General features: G+C 35.4%; 3 protein-coding genes, 1 long non-coding RNA gene and 1 pseudogene across 6 annotated transcripts in view; 3 read left to right on the top strand and 2 right to left on the bottom strand.

Annotated features, from left to right (window-relative positions):
- Positions 1–6,844, bottom strand: part of pan (pangolin) — a 42,673-nt gene extending 35,829 nt beyond the window's left edge. For 2 of the 3 annotated variants that reach the window (XM_068295936.1, XM_068295937.1), the window contains exons 1-3: positions 6,183–6,842; positions 1,840–2,238; positions 1,679–1,724 (exon numbers count right to left, since the gene is read on the bottom strand). In XM_068295936.1, the coding sequence (XP_068152037.1) occupies positions 1,679–1,724; positions 1,840–2,004 (211 nt within the window). In that variant the 5' untranslated portion in view covers positions 2,005–2,238; positions 6,183–6,842. Of the gene's footprint in view, positions 1–1,678; positions 1,725–1,839; positions 2,239–6,182 lie in introns of all 3 variants that reach the window. The other variant, XR_011033227.1, reaches the window with a different exon arrangement.
- A 324-nt stretch (positions 6,845–7,168) lies between these two features.
- On the top strand, positions 7,169–8,212 carry RpS3A (ribosomal protein S3A). Its single transcript, XM_068295954.1, has 2 exons — positions 7,169–7,567; positions 7,636–8,212. The coding sequence occupies exons 1-2, from the start codon at positions 7,227–7,229 to the stop codon at positions 8,099–8,101; spliced, it is 807 nt and encodes a 268-aa protein (XP_068152055.1). The 5' UTR covers positions 7,169–7,226; the 3' UTR covers positions 8,102–8,212.
- Positions 8,213–8,438: 226 nt separating this feature from the next.
- Positions 8,439–14,772, top strand: LOC137581706 (uncharacterized). Its single transcript, XR_011033228.1, has 14 exons — positions 8,439–8,620; positions 8,814–8,910; positions 9,106–9,155; positions 9,363–9,411; positions 9,600–9,640; positions 9,831–9,917; positions 10,113–10,162; positions 10,365–10,413; positions 12,836–12,896; positions 13,099–13,147; positions 13,754–13,800; positions 13,991–14,087; positions 14,284–14,343; positions 14,545–14,772. It is a non-coding gene; the product is annotated as an uncharacterized lncRNA (long non-coding RNA).
- Positions 14,773–22,215: 7,443 nt separating this feature from the next.
- LOC137582004 (large ribosomal subunit protein mL46-like) lies at positions 22,216–22,871 on the bottom strand (annotated as a pseudogene).
- A 625-nt stretch (positions 22,872–23,496) lies between these two features.
- LOC137581705 (uncharacterized) lies at positions 23,497–25,168 on the top strand. Its single transcript, XM_068295955.1, has 3 exons — positions 23,497–23,818; positions 24,705–24,825; positions 24,890–25,168. The coding sequence occupies exons 1-3, from the start codon at positions 23,653–23,655 to the stop codon at positions 25,071–25,073; spliced, it is 471 nt and encodes a 156-aa protein (XP_068152056.1). The 5' UTR covers positions 23,497–23,652; the 3' UTR covers positions 25,074–25,168.

Raw genomic sequence — 25,168 nt, 5'->3', positions numbered from 1 at the left:
CGGACCAATGTATGTACGGACCAATGTATGAACCTGTACCATACACACACATACATATGTACATATGTATTTGTATGTAAGTCGATTTTTTTCTTTTCCTTTTATTTTATTTTGTCTCCCACAAGCCTCAGCAGGCGTTTACGCCTATGCTTGCCAGGCACATTGTTCTGCAGAATCGCAATCGCTTGCTGAAGGCGAAAGAGAGGAAAGAAAAGCTCGTTAACTGTTTTGTTATGGATTTAAAAAAGCGTGGCTAGCGACATGATGCTAACGAGTGAAGTTTAGCTCACAACGCATCTGAGCATTGATTCAGGCCCAAGCATATACACACGCTTGTTCTTATGTACATACAAATGTATATATCCATGTACATATGTATGTATGTATATGTGTACATGCGTACATTTCACAATAAAAAAATATTTCATTTGTGTTATGACTCACACTCATACATATACATATGTATGTATGTATGTATGTACATACATACCATCATACTATCTAGAAATGCATTTTTACACATTTACACAAAAATAAATGTGTATATGTATGATGTATAAACATTTTTATGGTTAAAACGAATTTTTAATGACTTTAGTATTGGTAGTTCGTCTTGCATTTAAGCATCCACATATGTACATACATACATACATATGTACATATGTAAAAACTTTTTGTTTTCATTCATGATATATGTATGTACATACATATGTATATATACTTAATTTAATATTTTATTTTTTAGATATACATGTATATATAAACATATACATACATGAGTGTATATATGTACATCTACATTTTGAAATTTACTTATATACATACATACATACAGTCATACATACATACATACGTGCAGATACCGATTCAAACCTAAACCAGACCGAAAGAAAGCAAAATGTAGCAACTCAAAACAAGAAGTGAAGTAGCGTGTCGGGGAACGATCTGCATCACCTTGTTAGCACCATGGAACGGCAGTGGCACAGGGGGGATGGCGGAGCCGCAGCCGGTTATTTATCCGCGCGCGCCCCCGCCACCCCTCATCGGCAGTAGCTCCACACAGCCACATGTCGTCGTCGTTGGCAGCGTGTGTTTGTTTGTGTAAAAACAATGCAAGGAACGTAGGTACATACACATGCATGGCTGCATCGGTGTTTAAGTTCATACACTCGTGTACATATACGATATATGTATGTATGTATGTACATGTACATACATAAACACATGTATGACCGTTTACAAACGAATAGGCGAATGGCTAAACAGAAAAAGTAAAGACGTATCCAAAACGTTCTTCGTCATGAAGAAGTTTTGATACTCTGACACTTCTACCCTCCCGAATATTGTTGTACACAGTGATCTCTGACTATATTTGGTTTACTTGGATCCTTTACACTGAATAGCCCTTTTCATACATTGACGGTTTATCGTGTGGGAATTGTTGTTAAAAGCTATTGCAAAAAGTTGACCCGTTCTAACGAGATCACCTAATTTTCATTTTGAAGGAATCGTCCTAATCTCCAGATATCTCACTTTGAAAACTTGTAGGCGATTAAGAGATGCAATTAAAATATGTGTAACATAAGTTGTTATAAAAGGGGAAACAAAAGATAAATTCCTCAGGACACACAAGTATAATGTTATATTACGAATTGAAAATGAGTCTTAAAATACTTACTGAAAACAGGACTATGATCCGGCCTCGCTGCTTTGCCGCCTTTTTCCTATGGGGTAAGTTAGAGTAATGAAATAAGTTGAAATCTCTTCACCTTTTTTGTGTTTGTCTGGTTTCTAGTCAAGATTATTGATTCCTCTAAAAGTAATTATAGAAATACCTACCTCACTTTCGGTTAAGTCTATTAAGCTGGATTTTTCTTCAACTAAAAGGTTTTCGGATGATATTTTTTCATCTTCCCGGTCACCTTCATCCTTGAAAATTTTCACTTCATCCGTACTACATAAATCATCCCCGGATGACCCATGACGGGAGTGTGTATGAGGCATGTTTTTCTCCCTCGCGGCGTTAGCTTTATTTTGACGTCAATATGTGGTGCTTTCGAGTGGCTTATTTGATCTCAACATCAATTGGTATCGTTTCGCTCTCGCGAATGACTGTCACCGCCGTTTCTTGGTTGATCCGCATTTGTATTTGCGCCGCCCTTTTTGAGGGAGCCCTATCTTCCATTCTTCTTTTTCTTACAGCAGCAATGCCAAATAAGAGTTTTCGTCGAAGTAGACCTGAAAACGTGGAGATAAAGTATTAAAACATCTTGAAATCAATTTGTAGCGACTTTAGTACCGGCTCACCTGGTGGTGATCAATAATATACAGACACATATATAATAAGTAGGTATATTGAATAAACATAAGAACTATTTAAAGTGAAATCTTTTTCTGTTATCAACATAGTATACACATTTCCCATGCAAAAGATAGACGTACAGCCGAGCCCTTCTCTTATCTTATCTTATAACCCGGGCAACGATTACAACGGACGAAGTTTATGTGACTCTTTTATATAAAGTCAAACACATTCAAATAAAAATATTGATTATGTACATATGCATGTACATATGTACATATATACTTAAAGTAAATTTGTCTTTATTTCAGTTGTTGAATGTAACTTTGGTATATCTTCCTATCGATGTCAATGGGTATACGAAAATTGCCAAAACAAGGAAAGGAAACATCAAAAGTTAAGTAAAGTTTCATTTCTGTCTTAATAGTCAGTATATCAGTCATTCACTCATTCGGTAGCAAAGATTCACTGATTTATAATGTACTTATGTATGTTTATAAGTCTGCATCTTTCTATCATATAGATCCATAACTCCCACAGAAATCGACTTTTGGCCTTGGCTAAAGTTTGCTCCTTTTCAGTTAGTACGAATCAAGCCGTAACAAAACTTGAACTTGAAAGTATTTTTGTTCCTCTTCTCTCCGCTTTAGCTGTGAAAGGGGAAAATTGCTTTATCTAAAGAGACTAATGTTTACGAAAGTGTGGTCTATAATTTGGAATACTAAATAATAGCTTAGAAAATAACGAAGTTATTGGGAAAAGTCACCGTTCGCCACTTTGCTGTTTATCACGGCTTAATCCGTGATATATGAACAAATCCTGTAGTATATATGTAGAAGCCCACAAGCAAAACTTCAGTTCTGTAGTTCTAACAATCTAGAAGGAGTTTCGCGGATCCAGACGGGCGGACGGGGCTACATATGTATATGAACTCGTCTCGTCGTGATGATGAAGAATATAAATACTATATACATATGTATGGTCTGAGATGCTTTTTTAATTAATATATGTTCATTTTTAGCAAGGGTATAAAAAAAAAATTTTTTGAATGTAAATGCTTTCGAGCATTTTTGGCCAACTTTCCCAAAAGAGTTTGCTTTATATGAATTACTCCAGCTAATTTTTTTAAGCCATATCGGTTTCAACTATTTTTTATTATTTATCCACCAAGAAGATAAAGTTAACTAAGTTACTAATAAAATTGTAAACTAATAAAAGTTTAAAAAACGTTGTTCCAATATGCGTACATACATTCACACATACATATGTAATACACTTATACATTTGTATCAGTTTTTTTTTTTATATATTTGTTTTACTGCATTAAGAATTAAAGTTTCCATTTTAAACAATCTGCGTTTTATGATTTTTGGATTTCGAGATTAGTTACATTCTAATTCTAATAAACAATAACTACATATTTCACCTTTAAATTATCTAGCGAAAATGTTTGTGTCTAGATGTGGCCGTAAAAGCTAATCTCTGCTGGATCTTTGGACTAAGAAAGGGTTTTTCAGTAAAAAAAATACGGTAACAACATTACTTTTTCCCTCTTTTTTTGAAAGTGAAAATTGAGCATTCGACCAGTTTTGTAGAATGCACCTTCATATGTAATTATGTATGTATGTGTATACATACATACATATGTATGTATGTATAAACGAATTTCTGTTCTTCGGTTGACTTTCGACATCGTTTTATGGAAATAAAAAGTAACCATTTGTTATTAATTATAGTTTCATTATGCTGCATCAAATGCATGAATGCATATGTACATACATATGTACATATGTAAGTGAGTACGTAAGTCTATACATGTTTATGATATACACACGCTTAATGTATTTATGTTGTATTTGAATATGTGTATTTACGTATGTATCTTTTTATGTACATATGTATGTGTAAATATCAATTTAATTGTTTCCTTAAAATCGAAATAATGTAAATAAAATTAAAATAGAATTGGAAATACGCTGCGTGGATCGTGATCGTGTCTGTTTCGTGCCATATTTTGCAGTGTACTTATTGTATGAACTTATGTACATATTTACACACATACATATGCATAGGGATGGATGTTTATATATGTTCGTACACAACATTTCGTTGCATGTGTGTGGCGTGCGGAGGAAAGTAAAAGGCCCTGTTATTCCTATTCCCGGGACGCGACTGGATTTCGGTCCGACCGATCAATTGATTTCCTAGAATCGGTAGGTATGTAAGACGGGGCGGAAGCCAAAGAGACCTAGTGAAGAGTATGTATGTATATGCATTTGTATGTGTGTGTGTTTGTAAGTATGAATGTGTGTGTTTATTATTGACATTATTTAAAGCAATACGGAGCTGTTTCTACCTGTTCAGTTTAACGCCGGAGCCGGATCGACGCGATTTTCAGCAAATTGTGTGTGTGTGTGTATGTACATACATACATACGTAAATTTATGCTTGTGTAGGTACTCACAGCAGGGAATACCTAGCTACATATTAGTTCAAGGTAACAGACAAACCAAACCATACTGAACGCCGAGCTGAGACCAAACTCAAACCACGACATCAACAACGGCGGCAGCAAGACTAATCACACAACGAGTTTCTATTTAGAGACAGAGACATGATTGTAGGATATCAACAGGTAGAAAAAAAAAAAACAATAAAATTAAGCGTAAAAGAGAATACAGAAAAGGTATTTTCAGCAAATAAGTAAACAAACATCGAAATGTGTGTGTATACATTCATAGTATTTATATACATACATATGTATGTATGCATACACACATACATATGTATGTATGTACATACGTATTTGAGACCTCTTCTGTACTCGGGTTAAAATCGAAATCTAGTAGAGAGACGGGAAAGGTGAGTAGGGAGTTACTCAACAGAGTATAAAGAATAAAAAAATAATACATCTATTCACTTTTTAACACATGTGCGGATGTACATACATATACATATGTGTATGTACATTCATCAGCTTTAAGCTGCAATTGTTTTCAAAACTAAAATCTCAATAGATACATATAGATATAGCATTTTTTAACAAAAATCTATTTACGATAAAAGACAATTAAAGAAACCAAAATGTTTTCTACCGATGTACATACATATGTACATATGTATGTACCTACATACATACATACATACATACATACATACATACATATGTGTATGATGTGTGATAAATACCGTAGCTAATCCAACGATTCATTAAATTATCATATGAGTGCAGATGATTCTTTTGCATATTTTGAAAGGTCAGTCAACTGTTGAAAAACTTTTGAAAGCAACACGTAGACGCTTGGTTTTTGTAGCCTCTGGTCAATATTGTAATAATTTGTTTATCTTTTTAGAATTCAATGAATTCAATACACTCTTCAATTTTACATATGTATGTATATGTAACCGACGGCACATTCCAGCCATCCTGCAGGAAGTATTCTGTACTGAAAGCTTTATAATTAAACTTGGTAAACATCCATATCCTACAACCCCCTTTTATTACCACATTAACGCATTATCAATATCAATAGTTCAATGTTTATACCTTGTACTTTAGTATCAAACGGGTTTTGTCACGTTATTACCAACAGCATAGTTAGATTAAAGTGTAATTTTTAAAAATATAACTGATTACGTTAATAAAATTAAAGTGTTCATCGGAATATTGGGAATATAGAATCAGACAATGGAGAGAATCGATATAAAACACTCAGGCCTATCACATAATCTATTCGGTACGAAATTCAAAATATTGTAGTTTTACTTTGCCGACGGAGAAACAATTTGTGCTTGACCGCCAGCCGCAATGATTATCTATGTACATATGTATGTATTTCATTCCTTTTTAAGGTTTTGAGGATGAAACTAAAAAACTCACTTTTTCGGCTTGCTGAAATATAAGATTTGTTTATATCCAGGGTTGTGTGGTGTTTTGATTAAAATGATGCATTAAATAAAGGTTGATTTTTCATATTTGTACATAATTATTCACAAACATGCACAATATTCACTTGCATTCTCGCACAATTTTCTTTTGATTCATATTCATTCTTTGGCTTTGCTTTGCTTCACCCGATCACACACTCACACACACTTTTAAACAAGTGCTCGTGTGTGAGTGTGCGTATAAGTATGGGTGCGCGGTTCACTACACTGACGCGATCGATTCAGAGATACTCACACCCATACATGCATAGGTATGTATCTGTATCTTTTCTGCCTGATTTACATACATATAAGCACAAAAACGTGTGTGTGTGTGTGTGTCTTATGATTTCATCAAAGCACAATTTCGTCGGAAGTACGGCACTAATAAAACACGAATCTATTTCGACTCTTTATTTTAACTATAATTTTTACCGCCTTTCTTTGTGGCTTGCAGGCGATTTCGAAAATGCGGGCTTTTATCTATGTATATATGTATGTATGTATGTTCACTTGTTCAATTTGCGTTCACTAGTTAATTGAATTCTTTTTGAATTTGAACACCCGCAATCGCACGTCCGCTCCGCCTTGCACCGTAGAAGATTGAGATACAAATCAGGGATGGCAAACCATCGATAGACCATCTCCCACATACATGTAAGTCGGATAAAAAATGTGTCTGCACTTACTGCATATCTCTAAAAATCCCTTTATTTTACTCGCACCCTTAGCACTATTACTCGCACCCTTGGGACTGTTTACTCGCACCCTTAGCACTATTACTCGCACCCTTAGGACTATTACTCCGATATTTAAGCCAATATTTATATTGCCGGTATTTAACCAATATTTTGTCAGTATTTAAACCGATGTTTTTATTGCCGAGCCAAGATTTGAGTAACATCCCTATTTGAGTAAAAGCAACCCTGTCTCATGCTTCCTTCTTTTGACAGAGCCCGTCAACGTGACTCGACCTTTTCCGGTTAATTCACTGAACATGGCAGTCGGTAAAAATAAAGGTCTCTCCAAAGGTGGTAAAAAAGGCGGTAAGAAGAAGGTGATCGACCCCTTCTCGCGCAAGGATTGGTACGATGTTAAGGCCCCGAACATGTTCCAGACCCGCCAAATTGGCAAAACTCTGGTTAACCGCACCCAGGGCCAGCGTATCGCTTCGGACTATTTGAAGGGTCGCGTTTTTGAGGTGTCTCTAGCCGACTTGCAAAAAGATATTGACCCAGAGCGCTCTTTCCGTAAATTCCGCCTCATTGCTGAGGATGTCCAGGACCGCAACGTGCTCTGCAATTTCCATGGAATGGATTTGACTACTGATAAGTACAGGTAAGTCGAGGGGATTGAATGAAAAGTGAACAATCATGCGGAGGTACAAATGCTGTCACCCGCTTCAGGTCAATGGTGAAAAAATGGCAAACCCTCATTGAGGCCATCGTGGAGGCAAAGACCGTTGACGGTTATTTGTTGCGCGTGTTCTGCATTGGATTTACCGCCAAGGATCAACAATCGCAACGTAAAACATGTTACGCACAACAATCACAAGTGCGCAAAATTCGTGCCCGCATGACTGACATTATTACCAACGAAGTCAGTGGCGCCGACTTGAAGCAGTTGGTCAACAAACTGGCTCTGGACTCGATTGCCAAGGACATTGAAAAGAGCTGCCAGCGCATTTATCCATTGCACGACGTCTACATCCGCAAGGTTAAGGTTCTGAAGAAGCCCCGCTTTGACATCTCCAAATTGCTAGAACTCCATGGCGATGGCGGCGGCAAGACTGCCGAGGCTGTTGTGTCTGCTGAAGGCGCCGTTGTAGATCGTCCCGAGGGATACGAACCACCAGTACAAGAGGCCGTTTAAGTAGGTCTTGAGTCTTGGTTATAAGTTTCGAGATGTGAATTATAATTTGTATTGCATTCGAAAAGCAAGTCCCATAATACATTATTCTACAAAATTGGTAGAAAAAGAAAATTTAATTATATTTTGGTTCGGGCGGGGGTGTTGTAGAGAATTTTTCGATATTTTCTTTTCTTTCAGATGCTATACTTGGCCATTAAAATATTGGCGCAACAAAGATCTCAAATAGCATCTTATTAAAGGGTGAGTCAACACATTTAAAATTCCTCAAATTTATTTTGTATCCGTAAATGATGACTTATTTTTCGTCTCTGCCATCTTGGTGATGAAAAAATACCTTTACTGATTTCAAAGATAAATTTTTTTTTTCAGTTTTCCCGATTCCTGCACACAACTAAAACAAATATTTTAATCTTTTAGCTTTTTTCGGTAACATAAACTGGCCATTCGAACAAGACGGCAGATGTTCTCTGGATAACCTCCAATGATCCAGATTCTGATGCACTAGCTGGAATAAAAGAGGTACATATATGTACATATCAATAATTAGGTTAAGTTGGCAATTTTTCAATCCGAACATGATGAGTTTTTATTTGCTACTCTTGAGAATCATTGATGAAAACTTACACCTTTTAACCTGAACTTTACATATGTCCTTTATTATTTCGGTTCCAAGTCACTGAAACTAAACATAAATTTGTAATATATCTTTCAGGTTGTAGATCGAGTCTTGAATGGGATGATGCCAACCAACAAAACCCAAGATTAGGCGTTTCTTTAACCATTAAAGAGGAGCATTGGTGATCATGCAGGTAAATTATTCTATCCCTTAATATTCCAATAATATTTATAGTCCTGATGAATTTTCTACGGATTCCCCATCATTTAAAATAATTTGTTTTATTAATAAGTGAAAGTAATACGTTTTCTGAATCACAAAATTTTAATTAGTTCTAAGAGCTGACAAATACTTTTTTACTAAACCAGTTTCTCCTTTCATTTTCTAGATTCGTCTGAAGAAATTATGTATAATGCCCGATATCGACCTACACGACAGGTAAGACACTTAGGATAATAACATCGTTATTTTAATATAATTGGCTAATTACGTGATGACAAATTTACCCAGCTCGCTTTGATTTACAGTGAAGAAAACTGTTCCATATCCAACGCAAAATTAAACTGCTGATAAAATATAAAAAAATGCGTTTTGCCTTCTGATCTATCAGGTCCATTGACACATTTTCAAATCTTTTCTTTACAGGGAGCCAACTCGATTTGGACGAAACAAAGTGCATCAAGTGAAATTAAAAGTAAGTTGAGATTCTTTCCGGCTAAATATAGCTCAAACTCTGTAGCTTTAGTTAACTAATGGCTTAATAGGTTCGTTTTTGTTGAATATTTAGTTAAATTTTCTGTGAATAGGTGGTTAATAAGACATGGGAAATGGATATTTATTTATTTTTATTGTATTTTAATGTTACAATTCCGTTTTTTACAGATGAGGAAGAGTTTCTGATGTACTAATCTGAAGCGAAAGAGGTATGTATTATACATATATTCAGTTCTAGTCTAGTTACAATTCTAACGCGAACATGATGAGTTTTTATTTGCTACTCTTGAGAATCATTGATGAAAACTTACACCTTTTAACCTGAACTCTACATTTTTCCTTTATTATTTTCGATCCAAGTCAATGAAACTAAACGTAAATTTCTAATATATCTTCCAGGATGTAGATCGAGTCCTGATTGGGATGATGCCAACCAACAAAATCCAATATTAAGCGTTTATTTAATGAGCATAGGTGATCATGCAGGTAAATTATTCTATCCCTTAATATTCCAAAAATATTTATAGTCCTGATGAATTTTCTACGGATTCCCCATCATTTAAAATAATTTGTTTTATTAATAAGTGAAAGTAATACGTTTTCTGAATCACAAAATTTTAATTAGTTCTAAGAGCTGACAAATACTTTTTTACTAAACCAGTTTCTCCTTTCATTTTCTAGATTCGTCTGAAGAAATTATGTATAATGCCCGATATCGATCTACACGACAGGTAAGACACTTAGGATAATAACATCGTTATTTTAATGTAATTAACATGTGATGACAAATTTACCCAGCTCGCTTTGATTTACAGTGAAGAAAACTGTTCCATATCCAACGCAAAATTAAACTGCTGATAAAATATAAAAAAATGCGTTTTGCCGTCTGATCTATCAAGTCCACTAACAAATTTTCAAATCTTTTCTTTACAGGGAACTAATTCGATTTGGACGAAACAAAGTGCACCAAGTGAAATTAAATGTAAGTTGGGTTTCTGTTTGGGTAGATATATTTACTTAAAACTCTGAAAGGGACGTTTTTGTTGGAAATTTAGAAATGTTTACTTAAAATCTAATTAGTTATAAAGCACTTTTAAAATATGTTTCTTCAAGATGAAATTCCGAAGTAAACCGCTGCGCGAGGTCAACATAAGATATATATGTAAATTATTCGAAGCAATGAATATGTGGTTCATCAGTGTTTCAGTATCTACACCCATGATGAATATAATAGGTACACCCTTTAAAATTTAATTTAAATTAGCACAACTTTTTTTCTATTACCTTAATCACCAAAATTTAAATGCACATTTGTTTATTGAACATTTGTGTATTGTTTACCTTAATTTGGAAATGAAAAGTTATTTTATTCAAAAGTTACAACAAAAATATGAAATTTCAGAATTTCGTGCTTGATGAAAATAATAGGTACACTTTAATTCACTAAGTCATATTTATTTTTTTTTTGTTTTCAAATCACTGAAAATCTATTTTTGTTTCATTATCTGATTAATATGGAATGTATCCACCTTAATTTTACCGTTACTTTTCCCATCCGATTGGGAATACTCTTAATCAAAGCTTGGCAGGACTCTATCGAAGTCTTCTTCGACGCACTCCCACAATTGTCGGTTGTTGCCACTTTTTTCTGTTCGAGACTGATCCTATAGCTCACCCCACAAGTTATCGATGAGATTCAGATCCGGAGACTAACTGGGTCAAGAGAAAACCACTCCTAACCTAAGAAATTCGGACACTTTCGAGTCCTTGAGAGCCATTGGATCCAAAATGGACAATGATATTAATGTTTTTCCAATTAGGATATGACTACAAATGGCTAATCTATCAGTTCGTATCGCAAGAAGGGTTCCTTTGATGCGAACCAAAGATTTGATCATATAGCAAAGATTTCTTAACGACTACTTCACATGGGCAGCATCTGAAGTTCAAAAAAACCGGCCTAATATCCTTCTTAGCAACGAAACTAAAATTTATCTTTTCGGAAATGACTGTTCCTAACATTTAAGGCGCCCTATAACCAAAAACTTTGATCACCGCTACAGTGGTGCATGGTGTTAAAAATATTATAGTGTGGGGTTGTTTGTCTTGGTCAGAACACTATCCAATATTCCTAGTATCTGACATGATGGGAGCAGCTGACTATAGGGATGTCCTGGAAAATATTATGCTAGCATATTTAGAGGAAAAAAAGTCCCTGTGGTGGGTTTATCAACAGGATAACGACGTAAAACACACCTCAAAAATTTTAAAAACTTGGTTAGAGGTCAATATAGTGGTCGCTCTTACCTAGCCCACTTAGTCTCCGGATCTGAATCTCATCGATAACTTGTGGGGTGAGCTATAGGATCAGTCTCGAACAGAAAAAAGTGGCAACAACCGACAATTGTGGGAGTGCGTCGAAGAAGACTTCGATAGAGTCCTGCCAAGCTTTGATTAAGAGTATTCCCAGTCGGATGAGAAAAGTAACGGTAAAATTAAGGTGGATACATTCCATATTAATCAGATAATGAAACAAAAATAGATTTTCAGTGATTTCAAAACCAAAAAAAAAAAATAAAACTTAGTCAATTAAAGTGTACCTATTATTTTCATCAAGCACGAAATTCTGAAATTTCATATTTTTTGTTGTAACTTTTGAATAAAATAATTTTTCTTTTCCAAATTATGGTAAACAATACACAAATGTTCAATAAACAAATGTGCATTTAAATTTTGGTGATTAAGGTAAAAGAAAAAAAGTTGTGCTAATTTAAAGTCAAAAAAATTAATTTTAAGGGGTGTACCTATTATATTCATCATGGGTGTATATCAGAGTCTATTATCCCATGACTGTCAACATGGTGGCTTTGAGAGCTATAATTGCTTGCTTCTTTATAATAATTTTTAAGTATTCTAATACCATTCAAAGTAGTTGTGAGCATCGATCAGTCGAAGCAAGCAGACTATCTCTTCGACATACAAATACAGGACTTTCCCAACAAAAAGTTCTTGTATTGACAGTTGCTAAGGCGGTGGGTTCACTTACGGTATTTGGAAAGGATTTAAATTATGAACTTGGTATTATATTTTTAAAGTGTTTTTTTTTTTTTGTACTTTATTCAGAGAATTAGGTATAGATTAATTTTTAGACCCAAACTTTCTTTTGATTGTTTATTTGAGAGAATTAGAAATGTTTAGTTAAAATCTAATTAGTTATAAAGCAGTTTTAAAATATGTTTCTTCAAGATGAATTGCATTAAAAGACATGAGAAAAGGATTTAAATAATGTTTTCGTTCTATTACATGTTCTATTAATAAATGAAAGCGTTCGGAATAATAAAGTTTCAAATCTCTAAGGTACTAATTACTTTTATACTAAACCAGTTCCTTCTTTCACTTTCTAGATTAATTTGTAAAAAATGCTGTATTTGCTACCATTTCGGGCATTATCGATCTACACGACAGGTAAGACACTTAGGATAATAACATCGTTATTTTAATGTAATTAACATGTGATGACAAATTTACCCAGCTCGCTTTGATTTACAGTGAAGAAAACTGTTCCATATCCAACGCAAAATTAAACTGCTGATAAAATATAAAAAAATGCGTTTTGCCGTCTGATCTATCAAGTCCATTGACACATTTTCAAATCTTTTTTTTACAGGGGGCCAACTCGATTTGGACGAAACAAAGTGCATCAAGTGAAATTAAAAGTAAGTTGAGATCCTTTTCTGGTAGTTTAAACTCTGTTAGTTAATTCATAGCTTAATAGGGTCGTTTTTGTTGTATATTTAGTTAATTTTTTATTGTAATCGAACTAGTTAAATTATAGATTTTAAATATGTTGTATCGGGTATATTGTATAGCTCCCGTTCGGATGATCCTCTAACCCAGCATCGTGCTCACCGCAAATCTCTATTTTTCATAGAGCCTCGAAATAAATATATACATATATGTATATATAGAATTGAACATTTTACCAATGATACTTCAATTTTGAAAGGAGGAAAAACGTCTGTCGTCACCTGAAGAAGTAATTCAGAACTACGCGGCGGCCAAAGGTCAATCTGGGGACTCCCCGTAGTATATTAAGTGTAATTTGACTGATAAGTTTCGTATAACATATTTGTAGTGTTTGTTTCGTACTTGATTTAGGGCATTCTGTATAAGTTAAAGAAATGAAACATCCAAGCCACGTCATCTCAGCCAAACCTTATTTTCTTATATGAAATTGTGAACAAAATTAAGTTGATAGGTGCTTAATATGGATATTTAACTATTTTAATTCTATTTTAATGTTACAATTCTGTTTTTTACAGGTGAGGCACCGTTTGAGTTTCTGATGTACTAATCTGAAGCGAAAGAGGTATGTATTATACATATATTCAGTTCTAGTCTAGTTACTATTCTAACGCGAACATGATGAGTTTTTATTTGCTACTCTTGAGAATCATTGATGAAAACTTACACCTTTTAACCTGAACTCTACATTTTTCCTTTATTATTTTCCATCCAAGTCAATGAAACTAAACGTAAATTTCTAATATATCTTCCAGGATGTAGATCGAGTCCTGATTGGGATGATGCCAGCCAATTAAACCCAAGGTTAAGCGTTTCTTCAACCTATAAAGAGGAGCATAGGTGATCATGCAGGTAAATTATTCTATCCCTTAATACTCCAAAAAAAACTTGTAGTCATGATGAGTTTTCTACGGATTCCCCATCATTTAAAATAATTTGTTTTATTAATAAGTGAAAGTAATACGATTTCTGAATCACAAAATGTTAACTATTTCTAAGAGCTGACAAATACTTTTTAACTAAACCAGTTCCTCCTTTTATTTTCTAGATTCAACTAAAGAAATGATGTAGTTGCGACCATTTTGGACATCATCGACCTAAACGACAGGTAAGACACTTAGGATAATAACATCGCTATTTTAATTTAATGAACCTGTGATGACAAATTTACCCAGCTCGCTTTGATTTACAGTGAAGAAAACTGTTCCATATCCAACGCAAAAATAAACTGCTGATATAGACTTCATAAACTTTGTTATCTTCTCTGTGTTTCTGTAAGTAATACAATTTTTAAATCTTCTCTTTACAGAAAGCTGTTGTAATTTCGAAAAAGAAAAAGCTTAGACAGTGGTCGTAGTCCTCATTGCGTCTAGAAAAAACTGATTATTGGCGTATTTTGCTTCCAAATGCCAGTTATAGAGTAACACAATTTGGATATATAAGCTAAGCATACAAAATTGAATATTCCTTGTGCTTATTTGTTAATAGTGGTAATTTAAAATATATACTGAATAAAATGAATGTTACAAATTGCAAATTATTATTACATTAATTAGCTTAAGATTGTATTGGAGGATATTCAATGTTCTGATATGTATTATCAAATGTTTTAATGCTATTCAAAAGTCCCTAAGCTGAATCTTAAGGTTCAGTATATACACTAACGTCTCAGTACAAAATTTATGAGATTTTATAGATTATACAGCTGATCAGTTATTAACACTTATCACATGAAATAGAGTAAAAAACCAACCTTCTAGCAATGATCGCTCTAAATTTGGCAATTAGGCTAAAAGATGAATTAGCGAAAAAGTAAAGGCACAAAGTAAGGTTACAATGTGATGGACATTGCCGATAACGGTACTTACCAGTGTTAAGCAGATGAGAATATTATCTTGCAAGTTTTCAGTCGCAACAAGGTGTAACAAAGTCCATTTTTTCATTTTGGAGTAAAACAAGTCAAATAGAAAGGCGAAACAATTTAAATATCGTTAATTTCTTCATTGTAAACAAAATGTTTGTAATAGCATGTAGGGTATTTCGCGCTCTATGGATGAGAATTGAACCTCAGTTAGGATTACACAAAGCAATAAAATGGAAAATTAACCGTTTCTTCATGCTATAAAGAGGAATATAGTATGTATTTCTCATATAAAAAAGAAAGTCGCTAGAATTTCGAAAAAAATGAGTTGGATAACAAAATATTAGTTATGAACTAAATAATTAGACCAAAGGGAAGATAAAAGACCTTTGAAATTTGGTATTATGAGCTTTTATACAAGCTACTACTGCGTAAGTTAAGCACACCAATATCTCGTTTTGCGGATCAATTAGTACTACCTCATGGAAATAAGTATATGTGCAAGACAATTTTTGGAAAAAAATTATATTTCAAATGAAAGAAAAATAATAACTTTTTTGTAGCTTGTAATTATAATTAAAAGAAACAAAAAACAATAACAAAAATTCATTTTTTTTTTTTAAACTCATGAAAATATTGAAAGAAAAAAAAATCTTCATAGGAAAAAATTATATGTGCATATTTCACTTTTGGCGAAATTTTAGCCGATTTCAATGATTTCAACTAATCTATTTATGATTAGTAATTAATATGATGGCCTTTTACTTGAATAACCTTGTTTAGGCGACTGTGCATTGAGTCTACCAATTTCTCCAGAGTGGATTTGCTAATTGTTTCCCACTCAGCGAGCACAGCTTGCTTAAGGTGCACTATTGAGTCAAATTGACGTCCATTTTTGTAAACCTTGGCCGTTAAAATGCCCCAAATGTCTTCAATTGGATTAAGGTCTGGGCTTAAAGCTGGCCACTCTAAAACATCAATATTACGTGAGGAAAAAAACTCTTTTGTAGACTTTGCCGTGTGTGTTGGAGCATTGTCCTGTTGAAAAATCATATCGTCAGGATAAAATTTTTCCGAAAAAGCAACGAGCTCTATATCTAGAAGTTGAATATACATTTCCGCATTTGTTTTTGTCTGAATAAAGCATATTCGGGACTTTCCGGCGTATCCAAAGGCAGCCCATACCATTAAAGACCCTCCTCCGAAGTTGCGTTTGTGACGCGTTTGCCGTGGCAGTCGATTATCTCGCCAATACTTGTGGCACCCATCTGGACCGTCTAAATTAAATTTTTTCTCGTCTGAAAAAATTACATTTCGGAACTCGTGAGTCCAAAATTTGTATTTTTCGGCAAACGCCAAACGGGCCTTAAGGTGGCGTGGTAGTAGCTTCGGGACAGGCTCTCGCAAAGCATATGAAATGTTTTTGTTTTCGGAAATTATTTGGTTGATCCGTCTCCTGGACACGTTGAGATTCAGATGACTGCAAATTTCGCTGCAGGACATCTCCTTTTTGGCAGCAAGACGCCAAATTTCCCTTTTACAGCGTTCTTGGATGCTCGTCGGTCGGCCGGTACGCTTGATTTTACCATAATTGGTGACATTTTTGCAAAAGTTTGCTATGGTGTTTTTATGACGATTCACTCGGGAAGCAATTTCTGCAATTGTTTTACCACTTTCTTTCATGCCTAGAATCAAGCCACGCTCCTCAGCGCTTAAATGTGTCCCACGTGGCATCCTAAAGGCAATTTCACAACAATATAATAATTTCTAGTTGCCCACGTGTTTTTTTTGTTTACTTACGTTTTTAATTATAAAAAAAAAATAAAAAGACCTGCCAAACTTTTTTATGTGACCGCAATCGCTGCCAAATACCGACTAATGTCATATTGCACATATACATCTTTCCTATGAAAAGTAATATGCTGCCATACAAAACGGTGATAACGGTACCGCGAACGGTGGCGAAAGAAGAATTTTGCAAGAACATTCTTGCAGTAGGCCCAAATAGAAAAAATGTGCGTTCCAAAAATAATTGTTTGATTAGTTTTAATTAAAATATGAACAAAAAACATTGTGCACATATACTTATTTCCATGAGGTATGTTTCACTCTCGTCAGAGTTTGGAAGTTGCTTTGTTTTCGATTTAATCAATAAATTTCAATTAGAATTCGTTTTCCATTACTGAAATAGTAGCTTCACTTATCATTTGTCCACTTAATGAAATTTAGGAGTTTCCCCTCTGCTTTTTAAATAAAGAAAAACCCTCTAATCAAATGTCCCAAATGTTTTTGAGTGATAAAGCTAGTTTGTATTGTTTTATTGGAAAACATTTTTTTTTTATGAATGTAATACAAATTTTTGTTCTTTAACTTTTTATTTCCCTGGAACTTATCTTCGATCTTAACATGGTTTGCTATAGTAAATCTTGATTCACTTTGCTCCGAAGGTGTCCCCGACGCAAAGCTAGGTATTGGTGTTTAATAAATCAATCGCTGCACCATGCGCCATGCGCAGATCTTTTGAGCGTAAAGAGTTTTTCGGATTATGTTTCTTTTTATACCATACACCCATAGGGTGAAATGGTATATTAAAGTCGCCAAAATGTATGTAACAGGCAGAAGGAAGCTTCTCCGACCCTATAAAGTATATATATTCTTGATCAGGATCAACAGCCGAGTCGATCTAGCCATGTCCGTCTGTCCGTCCGTCCGTCCGTCTGTATGAACACGCAGATCTCGGAGACTATAAGAGCTAGAGCCACCAAATTTGGTATGTATACTCGTGTAGTATGCACATGTTCAGAGTTACTTGGAATTTCGGCCACGCCCCCTTACGCCCCCTGGAATCACATAAAACTGTTTTTCTTAAAAAGTATGACAGCTAGAGACATCAAATTTAGTTTGTATACCCGATTAGTTAGTGCGCAGAAATTAACTGTTCAAACTTTTTGCCACGCCCCCTTACGCCCCCAGGAATCACACAAAACTGTTTTTCTTAAAAAGTATAATAGCTAGAGACATCAAATTTGGTTTATATGCTCGTTTAGTTAGCGCGCAGAAAGTAATTGTTTAAACTTTTTGCCACGCCCCCTTCCGCCCCCGTAATTTACATAAAAGTGATTTCCTTAAAAACTATGATAGCTACCGACATCAAATTTAGTATGTAGACTAGCTTAATAGACGCGCAGATATTGGCTATTTAAACATTTTGCCACGCCCACTTCCGCCCCCGCAAATTAAACAAAATGATTTTATCAAAAACTAACAAAGCTAAAGTCACCAAATTTAGTATGTATACTGGCATAGTATGCGCGGAGAATTTAGATATTTTCACATTTTGCCACGCCCACTTCCGCCTCCATAATTTAGAAAACCGATTTCCTCCTGTATTTTTTTGACTATCGCATTCAAATTCGGCAGACTAATTATTCTTATTTATTTCTACCAAACTACCAAATTTTATTGAAATCGGACTAGAAACATGTAAAATATGCGTATGAACGTATTTTACTACGCGGTCCACAGGGCCAGAATTGGACGTTGGCTAGTAGCGGCGCTAGAGTGCTCGTGTGTTTGTAGAGTGAGCGAGATAGCACATAGTATAAGACATGTAAAAACAATTTAATAGACATACATTTGGTCTTCGAAATTTGAAATATTTGTTTCACCAGGTGTATGGTATACCCAAGTCGACGAGTCGACTTACTTGCTTCATTTTTTTATTAAAAACAAGTTAACATTAAAAAGACAAAAAATACTTTTTTTGGTACGAGGGCTGTTAAAATTTTCGTCCTTACTTTTTCCTTACCTTTAGGAAAAACTAGAAAAACGTTTTATTTAAAAAGACTAATGTTTGCAGAAGAACAATGGGAGCTCGGCAGTCACCCGATCTTGATCAAATTTCGCATAGTTGTTCACCAACTGAAAAAAAATATTTTGTATTTCAAAAACAAAATGTATGGCTATTGAATTTTTTCAGTTGCCCATAGCACACTAGCACTCTAGCGCCGCCACTAGCCATCGGCCAACTCCGTCCTCAAAGTCCGCCTAGTAAAACACTTCTGTATGTACATATACATATTTGGCTTGTTTCTAGTCCGACTTTAATCAAATTTTCTAAGTTGGTAGAACTAAATAAGATTAATTATTCTGTCGAACTTTTTTTCAAGAGTGAAAAAAATTGCGGGAGGCAAATCGGTTATGGGCGTGGCAAATATTTTAAATAATCTTGATCTGCTCGCATACTAAACAAGTCCACTCAACAATTTTGGTGACTTTAACTTTGTCAATCTTCGAGAAAATCAATTTTCGGGGGCAAAAGTGGGTGTGGCAAGATTGTGAAGCAAACTTTATCGCTGTACATACTACATGAACCTACAAACTAAATTTAGTGCTTCTAGCTCTTAAAGTCTCCGAGATCAAGGTGTTCATACGGACGGACAGATGGAAAAGGGAAAATCGTCTCCGTTGTTGATGCTAAGCAAGATCCTTCTTCCTGTTACATATACTTTGGAGACTTTCATATACCATTTCACCGTATAGGTGCATCTTATAAAAAGTATTCTGCGGGAGTCAAAGATAACTTAACTGTTATGTCTGAAAAAAAAATTGGCTTCGAGAAGTTTAAAGTTTACCTTACAAGAGAAAACATTGCCTTCACAAAAAGCGTTGTTTCTCCAGTAGTATTTTCTTTTGTTGCCTATTTCGAGAGTGGTCAGAAAGTCGTAGTGATTCGTAGACGCAGCCGTCGAGAAGTGGTCAGCAAAAGAAGTCGAAAATAAGTCGAGGAGTCAAGTCATGTTAAGCTAAACATTAAACGGTGTATTTAAACAATTACATAATACTATTTGTTTTTGTAAACTGATTTATCTTGAAAACTCTTATTTGTTTATATGCGGATAAATTCATTATATATGTACATACATATGTATGTAAGAGATAGAGATACCAGATAGCTGGCAACGCACCATTCTAGGCTGTTTGCTGGGTGGACTGGCTCAGATGCAAGTGTTCGCTGGGTAATCGGCTCACAGTTGGTATGCTCTCTCGTTGTCTGTTTTCTTGCGAAACATTACATATTTTATGCAAAACGTTTTACCATTTGTACGGTTATGGGTAAGAAAAGAGTAATTAAAAAATTTGCAAGGGTATACAAACATCGGCATAGTTGAAGTAGTTCCCGGTCCACTGGTATTACCATTTAAGTTTACTTTCTAAATATACATATGTAAGTACAGTAGAATCCGGTTATAACCACTCTGCTTATAACGTCCGTCCGGTTATAGCGAGTATACATAGTTCGATGAGTGAATGGTTGGTCCCAATACAAACTTATATAAAAGGGCCTCCGGTTAGTTCTTAGTATTCTGGATACAACGACGAAAAGGAGTAGGAAAAGGAGGGACGATACCACCAACATTTGAAGGCGTTATATATATGGAGTAGGATTTATCTAAAATTGGATACAAAGCAGCCGAATCTTCTAATTCGGCGTATTATATTCTTATGTTCTATGAACTATTTTACAATTAACCCTTTTAAAAATATGAAATATTGTAGTATACCAATACTCCAATTGTTTTGAATACATGCTCCTTTTTTGGTGGGGGTACACATCTATTTCGGTGGTGTAAATCCGGTGCTTAAACCTAGAGCAAAATTGGGGTCACTTTCCAAAAAAATACATTTTAAAAAGGATTTCTCCGAAATACGATCCTGCAAATTGCCGCTGCCTTGTGAAGTACTTCCTTTGAATATTTGTGGGAGTTGGGTACAAGGACGTGGAAGCTTTTAATATTATTCTTTTAAATTTGCGAATTTCGTCCATGAAGAAGGCGATATATTTCATCAGATAGGGCAGCATAGTTTAATAAGTTGGACTCGCGTTTTAGAGGCTGGTGTCGTAGGGACCACGCCCGCTATAGGCCTTGGTACATTATCATTTTTACTCTACGGCATTAAAACTTAATCGAGAACATTCTTTTGTATTAATGAAACGTTTTGTTTGTTTCCTATCCAGTATAATCCCCAGATGCTTGACTTCGTTGCATGTTGGAATACAGGTGAACGTTTGTGGAGTATCCTAAACATCCCTGAAAATATTTTTAAAAACTCTTTAATATTCTCAAAAAGATCCACCTAAGCATTGGAAAAAGTTTGTTCGCATAACTTGGCTATTTTCAGTCAAATTTTATTAAATTATTTATTTGTTTTTTTTTTTAGATATTTTGATAGATTTTAAATACTGGGGACACATTTGTAATTTTCTAATTATGATACCTAAGTAAAATGGCTATATGTGCAAGCCATTAAAACGTTTTTTTTTTTTTATGAGACATTTAATAAACACATCTTAGCTTTTTTTTTAAAAACAAAAACAAGAATTTTGATTTTTTTACTTAGAAAATAGGTATAAGTGGTCTCACTTTTAACTTCTTCTATTTTATGGTTATTATACCCTTGCAAAAAGGGTAGAAATATTTTGGTCAGAAGTGTGCAACGCATAGAACGAAGCATCCCCGACCATTCAAAGTATATATATTCTTGATCAGCACGACGAGACGAGTTCAAATAGCCATGTCCGTCCGTCCGTCTGGATCAACGCAAACTTCTCCTAGACCGTTAGAGCTACAGAGCTACTGAAATTTTGCACGTAGGCTTGTATATACTGCAGGGGATGTATATCTCGGATTCAGCCGGATCGGACCACTATATCATATAGCTCCCATACAAACCCCAAAGTCACGAACAGTGGCTTTTCTCAATAACTTCGTTATTTTCTGCTATTATCGTGAAACTTAATATTAGAGAGTTTATTACGCCTATAAACTACTGTGCCAAATTTGATCAAGATCGGATGACTATATCATGTAGCTCCCATAGGAACGATCGGTGGAAAACAGTGACTATGATCAATATCTCCGTTATTTCCTATAATTGTAGGCCATTCTTTCGCAAACATAAGCCTTTTTAGATAAAACGTTCTTCCACATTGATGGCTAATAGGTAAGGAAAGAGGTGCAAGGGTATACAAACTTTGACGCGGTCGAAGTTAGCCCCGGTCCTCTGGTTATTTATTCCCTTAACAATAGGTAAAAACATATATTTATTAAAGCCCACTTAGAGCCTCCTTTGGTAACCATTCGAATTGGATGGCTGGCTGTTGTTTCGCATCCACATTGCCACATATTTGCTCCAGCGCTTTCATTGCTCATATTTGTACTTCTGGAAACTTGCTGGAGCATCGCCATAGAACAGGACCTGAAGATTCTGGCCACATTGTTCGCGTAGCACACGTTCGGCACTCATCATCTGCACGCTTACCCTACGGCAGGAGGAGATGTTGTTGCCGTTTCTTCAAGACAGCTATCGCAGCTATTCGCAGCATCAACAAGTGTCTTACGTGCAGTAAATTGAAATTTCTTAAACTCCTCGACATAAGCATCTTTCAGACCCCGTACCGTCTGTTTGGCCGCACTATCATCCATATCAACTTGGGCTTTTCCTTGCTTAATAAGCTCGGCCTGTGCTAGGTCTCCTTCGTATTTGATTTCATGGTTGGATTTTAAACTGTTTTTATGCTCCACCCGCCAAAAGAGTTCTTGAAACTGCTGTTCCAAGGGATTTAAGGATTTCAAAACAACAGGCAGTCGTTCCACCAATACTCCGGCATAGACATCCCACTTCTTCATGGCAGCAGAAGTACTTTGTGGACATGTCACAACTTTTTTATCGTCTGATACAATCAATTGGGGAGTTTCCTTTTTTCGCTCCATATAGAAATATATGTCATTAGTTGACTTCCCACTACACTGCTAATGAAAGAACTTGACAGTTCTCAAAATAGTGTCATGCAAACAAACTAGTAATTTATTGTTTTGTTTCAATAAATGCCATCGAGCCTGCTTGTGGAAATTTGTAATTTTGCGTAATAGGTTTTTTCAGGTTGAGACTTCTCGGTAAGAAAGGAGTAACACAAAAACTGGAAAGGGTGTATAAAGCTAACTCAAGTATCTGGTTTATCAATGATCAAGTCTGGCAATGATGATTCAAATTCGGTATCGCCTCATTATGCTTCGCTTTTCGAGTATGCCCTATCTCCCCGATAATTGCATGCATACACACACTTTTTAAGGACGGCCTCGACAGATGTTCCAACTCATTAAACGGAAAAGAAAATCGCAATGGCAAAACAAAGTTAGCACTATCTTCATAACACAGATACATACATAGATACATATTCAAATTTATGACTAAATATGTGCGAACGTCATCGCTAAGGGGGCTAAAGCACAAAGCTGTGCTTTGTTAGCCATAAACTCAAGCTCAGACTCACCACACCTGATCTCACTATAAATAGATGTGGCCCAAGCCCGGTGGTCTCTATTCGATTTCTCACTTTCGTTTTAAGCCAGCGGACAACGTTCGGAACTTGAAGTTTTACTTCTAACGCTCTCGTTATTACTTTGTGGTCAGTAATAATAAAAACACCCGTGGAGAAAGCCAAAAAACTTGACACAATCAAATCGTTACCGGCTTTAAGAAACGAAATTTAAAATGAACGCTCTGATCGCACTTATTTCGATCTTTGCTGTTGTGTGTTTTGCCCCCTATCATGTCGTAGGGGCCGAGCAAAAGGCTGCCGATCTTTCAAGCGATAATGCTCAAAACGATGGTGAAATCAGAATATATAAACGCGTCATTCCTGCTGATGTACTCAGAGGTAAGTGGAATATTTTTGAATTCATGGCTGTAATCGGTTGGCAATGAATTGTGGAAGGAAACCACACTCAAGAGTCGCACCTACGCAGTTGCTGCAGGCCACTACAAATAAACGTTAAAAGCTTTGTTGGCCAATTCGGATGACGAAAATGAAAACGAAAGCTAACTAAGTGAATGCAGCGTGAGTAAGTTGACGCTTGAGCGCGTTTCGAAAGCCAACCGGAGTGCTAGTGGTAATACACAAACATACAAATGTATATATATGTACATATATGCCTCTATATGTATGAATGCAGACTTGCTTATTTGATTGGCACAAGGTCACTTGCACGGGTGGCTGCCGAGGCTCATTTTGCAAGAGATTGCATTAAATTGGCTATTAAATGGATAAGTCAAGCACATAGTTAGTACAGGTTAAAATGGCTTGGAGGTTTTCGATCGCTTCTCGATGAAATGTAAACAATTAAAGAGTTAGGAGTGCTTGGGCTTTAATAGCACAACTTTGGGCTTGAAATGCTGGCGCATTGCTAAAGTGTTCAAAGAAGATTTGATAGAATCAGAAAATAATATCTTAAGCTAAGCAAGTGCTAACCTTTGAATCCGCACCTGTGTTTGTAAATGTCCACTCTTTGCTTAACGATTGGATTGGTTGCAATGCGAGTCCTTAAATGTGAAATATTTGGAAAACCAGTTTAACCAACAACTACAACTGCTGCAAATGTTATGCAATATGCAATTAAGCCAATGATACTCTAAAAAATATACGAATTTGTAACTTTAACAGAAGAATTCAGATAGGTATTGATAATTAGGATCAATTTGGATTGGGATTTGTCTACAGACCCCGTTAACTGAATTAAAATTAAAATTAACTTAAACCATTCCAGATTTTCCGGGCATGTGCTTTGCCTCTACTCGTTGTGCTACAGTGGAAGTTGGGAAGTCGTGGGACTTGACTCCATTCTGTGGTCGTTCAACATGCGCGCGAAGTGATGAAGATACGTCCAAGTAAGATGTGGCACTAACAAAGATTCTAAACCACCCTTCTGATATAACACTCCATCATTATTAGGTTTCTAGAGATCGTCGAGGACTGCGGCCCGCTGCCTCTGGCCAATGACAAGTGCAAATTGGACACTGCCAAAACGAACAAAACAGCCCCATTCCCCTACTGCTGCCCCACCTTCATCTGTGAGCCAGGTGTTAAACTGGAATACCCAGAAGTTGAAAAGGAGGACGACAAGAAATCTGCCTAGTGATGTTACTTTGATGAAGTCATTCAGTTTTGTTTTTCGACATGCTCGAATATTATTATTTGAATAAAATTCAACAATTTTTCTTTTCCTCTGAA

This window comes from Drosophila tropicalis, unplaced genomic scaffold, assembly GCF_018151085.1.
Source record: "Drosophila tropicalis isolate 14030-0801.00 unplaced genomic scaffold, ASM1815108v1 contig_859, whole genome shotgun sequence".
Lineage (NCBI taxonomy): Eukaryota > Metazoa > Arthropoda > Insecta > Diptera > Drosophilidae > Drosophila > Drosophila tropicalis.
This window is presented reverse-complemented; position numbering and strand designations above follow the sequence as displayed.

Excerpts from the sequence above, each read along its gene's own strand:
- LOC137581705 (XM_068295955.1), top strand. The coding sequence starts at position 23,653 with ATGAACGCTCTGATCGCACTTATTTCGATCTTTGCTGTTGTGTGTTTT. Across the intron at positions 23,819-24,704 it reads TCCTGCTGATGTACTCAGAG|ATTTTCCGGGCATGTGCTTT; the intron begins GTAAGTGGAATA and ends AAACCATTCCAG. Across the intron at positions 24,826-24,889 it reads AGTGATGAAGATACGTCCAA|GTTTCTAGAGATCGTCGAGG; the intron begins GTAAGATGTGGC and ends CATCATTATTAG.
- RpS3A (XM_068295954.1), top strand. The coding sequence starts at position 7,227 with ATGGCAGTCGGTAAAAATAAAGGTCTCTCCAAAGGTGGTAAAAAAGGC. Across the intron at positions 7,568-7,635 it reads TTGACTACTGATAAGTACAG|GTCAATGGTGAAAAAATGGC; the intron begins GTAAGTCGAGGG and ends CACCCGCTTCAG.